This window comes from Delphinus delphis, chromosome 9 (genome assembly GCF_949987515.2).
Source record: "Delphinus delphis chromosome 9, mDelDel1.2, whole genome shotgun sequence".
NCBI classification, from domain to species: domain Eukaryota; kingdom Metazoa; phylum Chordata; class Mammalia; order Artiodactyla; family Delphinidae; genus Delphinus; species Delphinus delphis.
Window position 1 is genome coordinate 87234683 of NC_082691.1, and position 16870 is coordinate 87251552.

The following is a 16870-nucleotide window of genomic DNA, read 5'->3' on the forward strand; positions in this document are numbered from 1 at the left end:
TAATAATGATCAGTCCGTTAACTTTTAAAATTGTTGCATGTTGGCACGTCTTCTGTAATAAGTTATTGACTTTCCAAAGGGAGGACTTTGTGCTGATTTCGAACCCACTGTCTTCTGGAAGTTCACCAGACGTTAGTTTAGCGTTATAACATCTGACCTGCTTTCAGGATACCTTATTCTTCCTGGCTTCATGAGCTAAACTGTTGTGGTTCAAGGCGTGTTCTACTTAATGGATATGCTAACTGACTGGAATATGTTACTCCCATGAGCCTCACACAGATCACAACATTCTCCCCAAGCAGTTGTCCTGAGGTTAACAGTGACCTGGGCTAAGTTGTGATGCAATTAACAGGGAGATCTCCGAGGTGCAGGAAAAGGCATCATTTCACCCTTTTATTTCTCCTAAAGTGTGGTCTTTCCCGCTTGTGCCCATCATGTTCATCAGAATGAGACGTTAATAACAGGTGCTGGGAGAGAGAGGTCCTGACAAACCACCTCCCGTTTTCATGGATTTAACCAGCTTTAAATGCCTGACTCTTCAGTGCTTTATTTCTCTGCCAGCAACAAGACTGGCAGCCTGGGATGTGCCAAGTTCTTGGCTCTAGATTGCAAAACAAAGCAGTATAGGAGGGAATCTGTGAGTTCGCTGATTTGCAAACACTACAGCCAGTCGCCATGTACACATTTGTTTTCGTGTACCTATTATTACTCCCAGGCAGTTACCTGGATGCCTTCCTGACAGTGCCAGACTGTGCTGCTGCTCAAGCTGCCAGCGCTTCCATCACTCACACTTAGATGGATGCAGCTTATTCTGCATCATTTAAACAAACAAACAAAACAACGCTTTCATTAAACAGAATCACAGAGCCTTTCAGTAATTATCTGAGAAGTGTCCCCAAGGTCATTCAGAATCAACATCAGGTTTACAGGTGTGCCCACAAGTGTCCACGAAGATGCATTCAAATGGAGCCGACTCGGGAATCAGATGCATGAGAAGCCACAATGACGTGTAAGGGGGCTGGTTGAAATTTTCCTGACACAAGTTACATTCATCCCAACTTTCTCTAAGTAAAAGACATGTGGATGTTCTTTCCATGCCCCCAGCTCCAAACACCAGTTTATTATAGTCACATATCCAACGACAATGGACTCGACCAAATGTATGTGGAAAGCATCTTGACTCTTCACCATAAGCCTACAAAGCAGGTTCTTGCATTTCCCCTCAATTTACAGTTGAGGAATCTGAGGCTTAGTATGGTGGGGTGACGTAATTAGGTCCCCCAGGTGGTAGGTAGCAGAGTCACAATTTGAACACAGATGCATCTTACTCCAGAGCCTGTTATCTTAATTATTTTGCTAAATTATCTCCTTCTGTAACAAAATAAAAATGAAATAAAAATTCTACATGACAAAAGGTATTCAGATGACATCACAGATCACTGGCATTCTCTTTTTCATCTATTTCCCAGAAAGATCTCTCCATTTGGTGTGAATGCTCATTTCCAACTCCCAGTGTCGAAGCACCAATCCTCTGGTAGAAAAGTGAGAGTTATAATCAGGAAGTATTTCTTCTCTTTCCAATTTCATCAAGTCTCAGGGTCAATTTTTTTTTTCCTTTTAACATTTTCCTAGTATTGCAGGGTCAGGAGTTCCTAACCAAGGTTATCTAATCTAGTGCTTGCCCCAGGCAGGATGATTTTGGTCATCCCAAAGAAAGGAAGGTTCATGCAATTTGTAAAGATCTTACTGAATGTTACGTACCTGAGAGGCAAATTATAAACATCTCTTGCCTGTCTGAGGATCTGCAAAGTGTGTTGGAGCTTTTTAGAGTAAAGGCACCACACAAATACAAATTAATAACAATATAAATCAACTCAATTCCCATAAGTATAACCATCTAACCTGGAAAAAACAAAAACACGCGAGGCCGCAGACTACAATGACAGTCTTCATCAGAAAATATATTTATTATTGATAGTGAGTGAAGTAAACATGTCAGTATTCATGATAGACGAGAGGTTGCAGAAGCCAAGGTTGCCTTCATGTTGATAGAAAATGCCTTATGTCACTCATAATCAGAAACATTATTCCAGTAAAAGAGGTACATTTTCTCTCCTTTTTGTCTTCTTACATGATCACCGTAATAAGTTAAAATAAAGTAGCTCTTATATAGTTAAGGGAGAAAAGAAAGAGAGAGAAACCCAACATGTCACAGCCTAGCCAATTCTGCCCAGCACTGCTGGCCCGAGATGGAGGGGTTTGGCCTTCTCTTCTCCCCACCCCAGTGACCTCAGCCCTCGATCCCAACTCCCAGCTTTGTGGGAGGGCAGGTTCATCCAATGATGGAGCTTGGTTAGAAGAGGAAGTTGAATAGAAAGTACAGAAGGTGGAGAGGACTGCCCTTCTTTTTAATCATCGTAAGTGGATTTATTAACACTGTAGCAAGCCCTTGATGGCTGATCCCTGATCTAGGCCTTGGCTTTTCAAACTGTTGCTGATCAAACTGTGATATGCTTCTGTTGAATCTGCTCTCTGATGCTTCTCTTTAATGGTCTTCTCTTTAAATGAGTTGCTTTCTTACTAGGAAAAAAAAAAATGTTCCACCTCTGGAATTAACGCTGAAGGAATTCTGCTTGTTCTAAAAGTTGATTTTATCCTCCCTTCTCAAGCATGCTCTGAAAGAGAAATAGAAAAATAAGATTTACCACCAGAAGGAGGGGACCAAAAATGGGCAGTAGCTATTTAGTACTGTTTGTGTTGCTTTTCAAAGATCTACCTCAAAAACACATATAGCAAGGCCTATGCTCCCTGGTCTTGAAATATGACTACCTTTAATGAACATCATTGCTTAATCATGTATCATCTCCAAATGACCCCTCCCCCCACCATATCAAACTGAGCCCTAAGGGTGAACATGCCCTGGACTGTGAGAGTGGGGGGCATAGTGGGGAGTGTGCGTGCCGTCTCACTACCCTGGACATTTGGGGATGTGTGGGAGCATTTCTAGTGGCTGCAGAGACTGGGGGAAAGCTACTGCTAAGGGGGCAGGGGTGGAGTGGGGCGGAAAGGGAACCTCTCAATTGAAGACAAGATGCTCCCCCTGAAACCCCTGCTCACACTAGGCAGAATGCAGATGTTCCTGAACTCATAATGCTGGGTGGAGCTACACAGATCTAAGTATGTATTCCCAAATTACAAAAATGGCCCCTACATTCTATTTAGTTATTTGTGTGGGTGTGGGTGAGGAACAGTAGACAGGAAGAATTTTTTTTTCCAGTTTTATTGAGAATTAATTACATATATCACTGTAAAAGGTTTAAGGTGTTCAGCATGACGGTTTGATTTAAATATGTTCTGAAACAATTGTCACAATAGGTTTAGTTAACATCCATCATCTCATTTAGATACAAAAACAGAAAAGACAAAAATTATCACTGTATCGAGAGCGCTTAGGATCCACTCTCTTAACAACTTTGCTATATCATAATGCAGTGCTAAGTATAGTCGTCATGTTGTACATTACGTCCATAGTACTTATTTATCTTACAACTGGAAGTTTGTACCTTTGACCACCTTCTTCCAATTCCTTCCTCCTACACCTCTCCCCCAGCCCCCTGCCGCCTCTTGTACCACAAATCTTATGTCTTTGTCTATAAGCTTGATGTTTTGTTTTTTGTACATAGATTTGACATGTGAGATCATACAGTATTTGTCTTTCTCTGTCAGATTTATTTCAGTTAGCAAAATGCCTTCAATGTCCACCCATGTTGTAGCAAATGGTAGGATTTCCTTGGGTTTTTTTTAATGGCTGAATAATATTCCACTGTCTATATATATACCACAGCTTTTTTTTATCCATTCATCTATTGAGAAGCACAGGTTGTTTCCATGTTTTGGCTATTGTAAATAATGCTTTATGAACATGGGAGTGCAGATGTATTCTCAAGTTAGTGTTTTTGTTTCCTTTGGATATATTCCCAGAAGTAGAATTGCTGGATCATATGGTAGTTTTATATTTAATTTTTTTAGGATCCTCCATACTGTTTTCCATAGTTGCTATACCAATTTATAATCCCACCAACAGTGCACAAGGGTTGCCTTTTCTCCACATCTATGCCAGCATTTGTTGTCTCTTTGATGACGGCCATTCAGCCATGAGGTGATACCTCATTGTGGTTTTAATCTGCATTTCCCTAATGGCTAGTGATATTGAGCATCTTTTCATACACCTGTTGGCCATTCACACATCTTTGAAGAAAAATGTCTATTCAGATCCTTTGCCCATTTTTTAATTGGATTTTTTTTGTTTTTGCTATTGAGTTGTATGAGTTCTTTATACATTTTGGATATTAACCCCTTATCAGAAACGTGGTTTGCAAATATTTTTTTCCCATTCTGTAGGTTGTTTTTTCACTTTGTTGGTTTCTTTTGCTGTACACAAGCTTTTCAGTTTGATGTAGTCCCACTTGTTTATTTTTGATTTTGTCGCTTGTACTTTACATACGATTTCCAAAAAGTAATCACCAATACCCAGGTCACGGAGCTTTGATCCTATGTTTTCTTCTAAGAGCTTCATGGTTTCTTACAGTTAAGTCTTTAATCAATTTTGAATTGATTTTTGTGTGTGGTACATGATAGGGGTCTAGTTTTATTCTTTGACATGTGAATATCCAATTTTCCCAGTACCATTTATTGAAGAGACTTTCTCCATTGAGTATTCTTGTCTCCCTTGTCAAATATTAGTTGACTGTACATCCTTGGGTTTATTTCTGGGCTCTCGATTCTGTTCCTGAGGTCTATGTGTCTGTTTTAATGCCAGTACCATACTGTTTTAATTACTATAGCTCTACAGTATAGTTTGAGATCAGAAAGTGTGATGCCTCCTGCTTTGTTGTTCTTTCTCAGGATTTCTTTGGCTATTCAGGGTCTTTTGTGGTTCCAAATAAATTTTAGGAGTGTTTTTTCCTATTTCCATATAAAAAAATACCATTGGCATCTTGATAGGGATTGCATTGAATCTACAGATGGCATTTGGTAGTATTGCCATTTTTATAGTATTAATTCTTCTAATCCATGAACATGGAATACCTTTCCATTTATTTGTATCTTCTTTGATCCCTTTCATCAATGTCTCGTAGCTTTCAGAGTAGAGATCTTTGATCTCCTTGGTTAAATATATTGTAAGCATTTTATTGTTTTTGATGATACTATAAATGGGATCAATTTCTTTTTCAGAACATTCATTGTTAGTGTATAGAAACACTACTCATTTTTGTATGTTAATTTTGTATTTTACAACTTCACTGAATTTGCTGATCAATTCTAACAGTGTTTTTTTGGTTGAGTTTCTAGGATTTTCTATATATAAAATCCTAGACAGAAAAAATTCTTAAGTATCAGATTAAAACTCTAACTAGCCAGGGAAGGAGATAAACTGTCTCCATTCTTAGGAAACTATAAGAAGGCAAAAGTGATCCTTTCCCCTTCAGTTTTGAAATTACTCAGGAAGAAGAGCTAGGTCAGGCCCAAGACTGCCTCTTATTTGTTCTTGCCTTCTTCCTTCCATCCCTCACCCTTCCAGCCACTTATTCACTCAGCTTCTTAACTGAGCTCCTACTAGGTACTCATTGTACTGAGTTAGGTGATATGGGGAAACCAATACACATGTTCATGGAAAATTAGCGCATAATACAGAGTAATAACTTGCTATTTCTAAAAATACATTTGCTAAATATATGTTAAAATTTTATTTTACTAAATAAGTACTACATGCACACAGTATAAAATTCAAGAAGAACAAAAGAATATATAGGACAAAGTAATTTTTTGTCTTTCTCCTATTTCCCAATTATTTGTGTACTCTTACAGAGAAGGTATTAGTTCAAAAGCAGAGTGGTGCTGCCTATTTCAGAAGAGGATAACTCTCTGCAGCTGGAGTGATCAGGGAAGGATCCTCAGATGACCTTTCACTATGGATAGAATATAGACAGAAGGTAGGGAGGGATGAGGGGGACAAGCACTGGTAAAGATTCAGAGGAGGGAAAAAGCCCAGTATGTATGGGATGAAGAATGCAGGAGAGAGACAGGCCTAGCAAGAGGAAAGGGTAGGCACTCAGCACGTTCCAAGGAAAAGAGTATAAAAAGGGCCCACTGTGAATGTCAGGCTGAGATACCTCCTTTTTGGCCACTGAAAAAACCTAGGAATCCAATGAATGTCTTTAACAGGAAAATGTCATTTAGGAAGGTTACCCAGACTTCCTTAGCACAATGGATCCAACGGAGGAGAGTCTGGAGGTGGGAAACCGGGGAGGAGACAGATTAGAAACGAAGCTATGGAGCAAGAAATAGAGTCATAGAAAGACAAGGGAAGATAAAAAAGCAGTGATGAGACCTTAGGTATGGTGGCACCTCTGACAGGGAGAAAGGTGCTGTGACCAAGAGAAACAGGGAAGTCACTGGGAGGAGTCATCTTGGGAATGAGGAAGATAAATTTGGGGTTTGGGAGTCTGGGAAGATGACGAGACATCTCGGAAGGAAATGTCTAGAGGGAAGTTGCAGGCTTGGGAAACAGGTCAAAGGTCTTTAGAGCTAAAGATTTAAGGTCAGAGATGAAGAAAACAGATTGAAATAAAGGGGCAGAAAAGGAAAAGGAGAAAGACAGATAAGCATATTGGGTCACAGAAACACAGGATGAACAGCTTATCCTAAAGGTTATCCTAAGGTATTCATGATTTTACAGGCTTCTAAGAAGGCTACGTCCATAGTGCACAAAAGAAGAACAGATATAAAAGCAGACAAAGTAGTTTGTAGAGGACGCATATAGAAATGGTCAGAAAAGACAATGATGCAGTCAAGGAGGAAGGATTGAATGAATTAGAAAAGCTAGGTGCACCTAGAGAAAACCGGAAAGACAAAGCAGATTAAATGGAAGACTCCACTCAGCAGAGAGTCATCTTGTAGAACACCAGAATGTGAGGCTCCTCTCAAACTCATCTGTATTTGTTGGAAAACTTAAAAATCGAGCACTTACCATGTAAGTGTCAGACCAGGCAACGTCACAGTATCACTTATCCTCAGACCCTTGTGACTTGACCTGTGAGAGTCCAACTATGCAGACGGGAAGCTCTATAAACTCCAGATATATAGACAACCTCGCCACAACATTATTTATTAATACAAAACGGAAGTCAGTATAAAGCAGCTCTCTACACTGGGGCCACGTGAGGCCACTTCATTACTCAAGAAAATGATCACTTTGTGAGTGATGCCACTTTGTGGGTTATACACTCGCTACTTACTTCAACATACCAATGGGAACTATAAGCTGTTACCTGCCTGGTCAAAACCAAATGGCTGTGCCTCATTCCACAATTTAGGTCTCATGGCTATAGTGACATCCGTGTGACAACACACCTCTTTTCAAATGTTGCAGAATAATCCACAGTGACCACACATAATTAAAAGCAGCAGTTAAAGTGTTCACAAGGGTCTAGGAAATCTTTTTACTTTTCTCCTCCCTGCCACCCCAAGCAAATATGGAAGGGTCATTTTCAGCCAGGCCATATAATGCTAAGAATGTCAGACTCTCATAAGAGAGAGGAGCTGGACCCTGGCTGCTGTGAAGATCGTGGGCCAGTCTACCATGAAGACACTAGAAGAAAATTTCTGAACAAATATAAAACACAGAGAAGTAACCACATTCACAAAATACCTTGCTATGATTATTAAAAATCACATCCTCAAAGAGAGCATGGCAGTTCACCTGATTCCTGGGTGACTCCCTGAAGACACGGGGGCAAGGCTGTGTCTCCCAGGGCTGGTCTATACACATGTTGTCAAACTGCACTCAGCTGCTCCCAATGGGGGCCAGAGGCGGTACAAAACCACCTCATTTCTGTCAGAGATATTAACAAACGTCACGTTGAAAAACTTTTTAGATGAATTAATTGGTAAAACATTCTGTGTTTTTACTGTATCACAACTATGCAATAAAACCTGCCCAAATCCAGGCCTAAGGAACTTTGGCTGGAGGGATCCTGAGGCCTGGCAGGGTCTGTATCAGTCAGTTTCTACCTACAGGTTCTCTTGCCATCTCTGTATCGGTTCTGTAAGTCGCTGCTGTTGGGCTGAATTTCAACACTGCATAAATTTAACGCTGCATAAATTAGCATAGGAAATTCCCCAAAGAATGAGGGAGAAGATTTACAAAATTGCTTCCTTCATTTGAGGAACTGCTAACACTCACTGTGGAGAAAGAAATTCCTAGCGTTTGCTCATCGTTCACGTACTGGGGCATGCAGGAACACCTTTCATAAACGGCTGGGTAAATTAATAAAAGGAGAGAATGGTTCAGGCACCCACACTGCTCTTTTCCCAAGTCTCTCTCTCTGATTCCAGCCACTGAGGAAGGAAGGACCTGCAGCCCGCCGTGTCAGACAGGAGCAGATCCCCTGGGGACCAGAGGCTGTGTGTCACTTCCATTGATTAAGACGATCTTAATTGTTTTCCTCTAATATTTTTGTTATACAGTAATCTCATCAACTTTTTTGAATTACAGCTTTCTTGGAGGGGCGACTATCGTAGCAGTGTGTCAGCTACTTGTTCTCTCAATATATTTAAGAGGAATTAGGGCAACCCTGGATTGCTCGCAACCATCATGACAATAAAAATTGGTCTTTTTTAAAAAGGATATCGTTCAGAGTGCTTGTCTCTGTCTGAGCTTACCCAGCATCTTACCAAGATTTCAAAGACCTAGTAAAGTTTGGTACGGAAGAAGGAACGCTTACAGGGGTAAGGTTTACGGGGAGAAAACTAAAATGGAAATACGTCCTGACATACCTGAGTTTTCACTAAGGAGGGACAGGAAAAGTGGGGAGTGGAAGAGAATGGAGCCTCCCAGGAGGAACAGGGAGTGAGAGAGACAGAAGGAGAAGATTGTAAGTGAGAAAGAAGGGAAAGTAATCAATAAATTCAATTTATGAGAAGCACAACGCATGCTTTGCCTGTGCGCCAAGTACTACTCCTGGCCACCTGAAAATTTGATTAGCTAACTTATTTTGTTTTCAGTATCTGTCTCCTCCCCCCACCAAGTGCTGTTCTTTATTCTTTCCACTTTGAAAGAAACGCAGCTTAACGTTTTTAGGCCTGGGTCTACTTTCATCTTTTCTTATAACACATGCTCTGTGTGATATTCAAATTAAGTTACAAGTAATTAACTGTTTATACAACTTGCCGTAATAACAGACAAAACACAAACATACTGCACTTCTAACTCCTGAAGCATAAGTACTAGAAAAGAAGTGCCTATTAAGAAAAATGAAAGTCTATTACCATGGTAATACTTCTTCTATTGAACCCAGATTAAAAAAAAAAAGAAAATGCCATAAAGCAAGTATTACCCGCAGAAAGCAGTTTAGAAAAGGATTCCTATGATGCAAGAGGCTGGGGTAAGAAATCTAAACTTTGGAATTTAGTTTGCGTTGATGAGACTCCGAATGCGAAGGGCAGCCCCACGGAAGGATGGGAAAGCTCTTCTGGACCGCTCACGCGTCCTCCTGGGGATAAGCAGCCCAGCTGGGCGATTAATAAATGTCATTAGGTGGTGATGATAAAGAAGCCTTCAGACACAATAGAAGCACACTCCCGTGAGCCTTCCCAGAAAGTGAACCTTCTTGATTTATCTTGGCGCTCCCTGAAGGTGGGCATCTGTGTCCTCCGGAAGCAATGTGCTTAAGGAGGCGGGCCTCTGATGTGGGTCCAGGGGTGGGAGCAGGGTGACTGGAAGCAGCAGAGCCAAGGAAGGGTCCAGTCACAGTTGTGAGCTGGTCAGGGGACTGTTTCCTCGGCTGGTGCCTCTCTCCTCCCAGGCCGGTGCTTTTCTCCCAGGAAAACCGGGTGTGGTCCCTCATCTGCGAGCACCTACAGTTTCAGTGGGGGCAAGAGGACGGGAGAAGAGAACTTCTTTTTCAGAGACTCCTGCCCTCCGTCCAAGACATCTTCTGATTTGTTCCCGAGGTTGAGAAAGGAACTAGTGAGTCTGATCAGACCTCTGCAGGTGGCTCAGACCCGGTAGGCAGTGACCAGCAGCTCCGTATCTCCCGAAAGCGGGGAGCCTTGGCAGGACCTCTGAGAGGTTGAAGACCTCTCATGCAGTTCAGGCCAATGGGCTCCAGAGCTGTGGTTCTCAGACTCTGTGGACAGAGGTACCTGGGGAATTTGTTGGAAGTTCAGATGTTCAGGTCCCATCTCAGACCTGAATCCGATTCTTGGGGATGGACCAGGCATGTGCATTTTAAATAAACTCCCCAGGTGATTCGGATCACCCATGTCTGCGATCTGATGTTATAGGGAACAGCGTACTGCGTCTGGCATCACATTATCCTGGTCTGGACTCTGCCCCATCTACAGATCACTGAAATTCTCTCGCTGTTAATTTTTCCAAGTGAAAAGATGTGTTTAGGTTACAAGATTTTGATGTCCTTCTAACTCTAACAGCTTCTGAGTCTATGAAACCACTTACATGGAATTTATAGCTCATCTGAAAACAATAATAAAGTACAGCTTGCTCTGGCACTAGGTTTTTCTTTCAAGAATTCTGGTTTCTAAAGTGACAGCTCCTAATATGTTTCCAGGTGCTCTTCATACTCAAAGAACAGGGATGTACTTGAACCCTGGTCTAACATAAATACGAGTACAAGGGGTCAGAAAATGCACTGTCCTCAAGAACGCTGACACGTTCTGCCAGGGCAAATTCCTCTACAGGGACTGATCCGAGGTATTCTATTTTGGAGGAAACCACAGACTGGAGGTGTCGTTTACATTTTTGAAATGAAGAGTTAGGTACACTAATCTTGGAATGGAATAACTTCATGTTAGGATCCGGCCTCATTTAGCAAGGTCTTGACCCCAAGCTCCCCGTTACAGTCGAGTAACTTTTTGTTCTCCTCAAAGAGGAGCAGGAAGCACACAGACCTAAGTGGAGGAGACTCACTTATAAGATGTCCTCATTTCGGTCCTTCCTTTAGCTGAGCTGCTTGCCCCACTGCCCACCTGCTGATTTCACCCTCGGCTACGGTTTATCAGAGCCCACCTGGCCTCCATCATCTGACTACAGCCTCCACACTCACCTCTGTCCCTTGGGCGTCTCCTGGGTCTGGCCCTCACTTTTAGTCCTGGTCTTTCCTTGGCTCTTCTGATCCGGCTTCCTGCTCCATCTTCACAATCCCTTACCACCAAGGGTCCGTGGCCCACGGGGTGGAAGCCAGCACAGTACAGGGTAGCCTAGGGCTGGCTGAGGGACGCAGCCTGCTTTCTCTAATGCAGTTTATCAGCCGGCGGGCTCCATTCTACCAGGCAGAACTGAGATAGCCATTTTTCACTCCAAAGACTTCGGAGAAACTGAGAGACTGTTTTCACCCACTCCCAGTTCATTCTGCCACCCCGGCTTCCTCAGGGCTGTCGGGAGTACGAGCTTCAAGGAAAGACTAGGCAACACGCAGAGCAATCAGAAGTGCAGCTGTCTTTCTGGAGGGGAAGCTTAAGGCTGACAGCAAACTCTAAGAAGCAGAGGCACAGGCGCGGCTAACAGCGTGGACCCCAGAGACGGGCATGAGACGCTAAGGCTGCTGCTGCCGCCACCAAGAAGCCTGTGTGCGAACACAGGTCACTATCCACATCTCCCCTCCTGGGAGCCTGTGCAGCCTGCCACTGCCAGGGTCCCGTGATCCAGGGACAACTTCCCTGGGAGAACGCACGGCGCACCTCAGGCTGGTGCAACGTCCCGCTGGCCTCTGCCGCCGCAGACTCGCCCCACATCTGCACCCCTTCCCCCTCCGGCCTGAGTGAGCCAGAGCCCCCGAGTCAGTTGCTCCTATGCTGAGCCCCGGGAGCTGAGCCCCAAAAGCAGAGAAAGGGAAATCTCTCCCAGCAGCCTCAGGAGCAGCAGATTAAATATCCACAATCAACTTGATGTACCCTGCATCTGTGGAATACATGAGTACACAACAAATCATCTCAAATTGAGGAGGTGGACTTTGGGAGCAAGATTTATTATTTTTTCCCCTTTTCCTCTTTTTGTGAGTGTGTACGTGTATTCTTCTGTGTGAGATTTTGTCTGTATAGCTTTGCTTTCATCATTTGTCCTAGGGTTCTATCCGTCCGTTTTTTTTTAATAAAAAAATTTTTTTTCTAAATAATTATTTTTTATTTTAATAGCTTTATTTTATTTTATCTTACTTTATTTTACTTTATCCTTCCTTCCTCCCTTCCTTCCTTCCTTCCTTCCCTTCCTTCCTTCCTTCCTTCCTCCCTCCCTCCTTCCCTCCCTCCCTCCCTCCTTCCCTCCCTTTCTTTCTTTCTTTCTTTCTACTTTTTCTCCCTTTTATTCTGAGCCATGTGGATAAAAGGCTCTTGGTGCTGCAGCCAGGAGTTAGTGCTGTGCCTCTGAGGTGGGAGAGCCAACTTCAGGACACTGGTCCATAAGAGACCTCCCAACTCCACATAATATCAAATGGCGAAAATCTCCCAGAGATCTCCATCTCAACACCAGCACCCAGCTTCACTCAAAGACCAGCAAGCCACAGTGCCGGACACCCTATGCCAAATAACTAGCAAGACAGGAACAGAACCCCACCCATTAGCAGAGAGGCTTCCTAAAAGCATAATAAGTCCACAGATACCCCAAAACACACCACCAGACGTGGACCTGCCCACCAGAAAGACAAGATCCAGCCTCATCCACCAGAACACAGGCACTAGTCCCCTCCACCAGGAAGCCTTCACAACCCATTGAAACAACTTTAGCCACTGGGGACAGACACCAAAAACAACGGGAACTACGAACCTGCAGCCTGCAAAAAGAAGACCCCAAACAAAGTAAGATAAGCAAAATGAGAAGACAGAAAAACACACAGCAGATGAAGGAGCAATATAAAAACCACCAGACCTAACAAATGAAGAAGAAATAGGCAGTCTACCTGAAAAAGAATTCAGAATAGTGATAGTAAAGATGATCCAAAATTCTGGAAATAGAATAGACAAAATGCAAGAAACATTTAACAAGGACCTAGAAGAACTAAAGATGAAACAAGCAACGATGAACACACAATAAATGAAATTAAAAATACTCTAGATGGGATCAATAGCAGAATAACTGAGGCAGAAGAACGTATAAGTGACCTGGAAGATAAAATAGTGGAAATAACTACTGCAGAGCAGAATAAAGAAAAAATAATGAAAAGAACTGAGGACTGTCTCAGAGACCTCTGGGACAACATTAAACACACCAACATTTGAATTATAGGGGTCCCAGAAGAAGAAGAGAAAAAGAAAGGGACTGAGAAAATATGTCAAGAGATTATAGTTGAAACCTTTCCCTAATACGGGAAAGGAAATAGTTAATCAAGTCCAGGAAGCACGCAGAGTCCCATACAGGATAAATCCAAGGAGAAACACACCAAGACACAATTTAATCAAACTGTCAAAAATTAAATACAAAGAAAACATATTAAAAGGAGCAAGGGAAAAACAACAAATAACACACAGGGTAATCCCCATAAGGTTAACAGCTGATCTTTCAGCAGAAACTCTGCAAGTCAGAAGGGACTGGCAGGACATATTTAAAGTGATGAAGGAGAAAAACCTACAACCAAGATTACTCTACCCAGCAAGGATCTCATTCAGATTTGATGCACAAATTAAAACCTTTACAGACAAGCAAAACCTGAGAGAGATCAGCACCACCAAACCAGCTTTACAACAACTGCTAAAGGAACTTCTCTAGGCAAGAAACACAAGAGGAGGAAAAGACCTACAATAACAAACCCAAAACAATTAAGAAAATGGGAAAAGGAACATACATATCGATAACTACCTTAAATGTAAATGGATTAAATGCTCCCACCAAAAGACACAGACTGGCTGAATAGATACAAAAACAAAACCCATATATATGCTGTCTACAAGAGACCCACTTCAGACCTACACACACATACAAACTGAAAGTAAGGGGATGGAAAAAGATATTCCATGAAAAAGGAAACCAAAAGAAAGCTGGAGTAGCAATTCTCATATCACACAAAATAGACTTTAAAATAAAGACTATTAGAAGAGACAAAGAAGGACACTACATAATGACCAAGGGATCGATCCAAGAAGGAGATATAACAATTGTAAATATTTATGCACCCGACATAGGAGCACCTCAATACATAAGGCAAATACTAACAGCCATAAAAGGGGAAATCCACAGTAACACATTCATAGTAGGGGACTTTAACACCCCACTTTCACCAATGGACAGATCATCCAAAATGAAAATAAATAAGGAAACACAAGCTTTAAGTGATACATTAAACAAGATGGACTTAATTGATATTTATAGGACATTCCATCCAAAAACAACAGAATACATATTTTTCTAAAGTGCTCATGGAACATTCTCCAGGAGAGATCATATCTTGGGTCACAAATCAAGCCTTGGTAAATTTAAGAAAATTGAAATTGTATCAAGTATCTTTTCTGACCACAATGCTATGAGACTAGATATCAATTACAGGAAAAGATCTGTAAAAATTACAAACACATGGAGGCTAAACAATACACTACTTAATAACGAAGTGATCACTGAAAAAATCAAAGAGGAAATCAAAAAATACCTAGAAACAAATGACAATGGAGACACGACGACCAAAAACCTATGGGATGCAGCAAAAGCAGTTCTAAGGGGGAAGTTTATAGCAATACAATCCTACCTTAAGAAAGAGGAAACATCTAGAATAAACAACCTAACCTTTCACCTAAAGCAAAAAAACCCCAAAGTTAGCAGAAGGAAAGATATCATAAAGATCAGATCAGAAATAAATGAAAAAGAAATGAAGGAAATGATAGCAAAGATCAATAAAACTAAAAGCTGGTTCTTTGAGAAGATAAACAAAATTGATAAACCATTAGCCAGACTCAACAAGAAAAAAAGGGAGAAGACTCAAATCAATAGAATTAGAAATGAAAAAGGAGAAATAACAACTGACACTGCAGAAATACAAAAGATCACAAGAGATAACTACAAGCAACTCTATGCCAACAAAATGGACAATCTGGAAGAAATGGACAAATTCTTAGAAATGCACAACCTGCCAAGACTGAATCAGGAAGAAATAGAAAATATGAAGAGACCAATTACAAGCACTGAAATTGAAACTGTGATTAAAAATCTTCCAACAGGGCTTCCCTGGTGGCGCAGTGGTTGAGAGTCTGCCTGCCGATGCAGGAGACACAGGTTCGTGCCCCGGTCCAGGAAGATCCCACATGCCACGGAGCGGCTAGGCCCATGAGCCATGGCTGCTGAGCCTATGCATCCGGAGCCTGTGCTCCGCAATGGGAGAGGCCACAACAGTGAGAGGCCCGTGTATCGCAAAAAAAAAAAAAAAAAAAAAATCTTCCAACAAACAAAAGCCCAGGACCAGATGGCTTCACAGGCGAATTCTAACAAATATTAAAGAAGAGCTAACACCTTTCCTTCTCAAACTCTTCCAAAATATAGCAGAGGGAGGAACACTCCCAAACTCATTCTACAAGGCCACCATCACCCTGATACCGAAACCAGACAAGGATGTCACAAAGAAAGAAAATTACAGGCCAATATCACTCATGAATATAGATGCAAAACTCCTCAACAAAATACTAGCAAACAGAATCCAACAGCACATTAAAAGGATCATACACCATGATCAAGTGGGGTTTATTCCAGGAATGCAAGGATTCTTCAATATACGCAAATCAATCAACGTGATACACCATATTAACAAATTGAAGGAGAAAAACCATATGATCATCTCAATAGATGCAGAGAAAGCTTTCGACAAAATTCAACACACATTTAGGATAAAAACCCTGAAGAAAGTAGGCACAGAGGGAACTTTCCTCAACATAATAAAGGCCATATATGACAAACCCACAGCCCACATCATCCTCAATGGTGAAAAACTGAAAGCATTTCCACTAAGATCAGGAACAAGACAAGGTTGCCCACTCTCACCTCTCTTATTCAACATAGTTTTGGAAGTTTTAGCCACAGCAATCAGAGAAGAAAAAGAAGTAAAAGGAATCCAAATCGGAAAAGAAGAAGTAAAGCTGTCACTGTTTGCAGATGACATCATACTATACATAGAGAATCCTAAAGATGCTACCAGAAAACTACTAGAGCCAATCAATGAATTTGGTAAAGTAGCAGAGTACAAAATTAATGCACAGAAATCTTTGGCATTCCTATACACTAATGATGAAAAATCTGACAGTGAAATCAAGAAAACACTCCCATTTACCACTGCAACAAAAAGAATAAAATATCTAGGAATAAACCTACTTAAGGAGACAAAAGACCTGTATGCAGAAAATTATAAGACACTGATGAAAGAAATTAAAGATGATACAAATAGATGGAGAGATATACCATGTTCTTGGACTGGAAGAATCAACATTGTGAAAGTGACTCTACTACCCAAAGCAATCTACAGATTCAATGCAATCCCTATCAAGCTACCACTGGCATTTTTCACAGAACTAGAACAAAAAATTTCACAATTTGTATGGAAACACAAAAGACCCCGAATAGCCAAAGCAATCTTGAGAACTGAAAACGGAGCTGGAGGAATCAGGCTCCCTGACTTCAGACTATAGTACAAAGCTACAGTAAGCAAGACAGTATGGTACTGGCACAAAAACAGAAATATAGATCAGTGGAACAGGATAGAAAGCGCAGAGATAAACACAAGCACATATGGTCACCTTATCTTTGATAAAGGAGGCAGGAATGTACAATGGAGAACAGACAGCCTCTTCAATAGGTGGTGCTGGGAAAACTGGACAGGTACAT

The 16870-nt window shown here is 41.5% G+C and overlaps 1 protein-coding gene across 2 annotated transcripts in view; it reads right to left on the bottom strand.

Annotated features, from left to right (window-relative positions):
- Positions 1 to 1883: 1883 nt before the first annotated feature.
- The window catches only part of CHCHD3 (coiled-coil-helix-coiled-coil-helix domain containing 3), a 287919-nt gene continuing 272932 nt past the window's right edge, over positions 1884 to 16870 (bottom strand). The window contains exon 9 of one of the 2 annotated variants that reach the window (XM_060020914.1): positions 1884 to 2675. In XM_060020914.1, coding sequence (XP_059876897.1) covers positions 2652 to 2675 — 24 coding nt within the window. In that variant the 3' untranslated portion in view covers positions 1884 to 2651. The remainder of the gene's footprint in view (positions 2676 to 16870) is intronic. The other variant, XM_060020915.1, reaches the window with a different exon arrangement.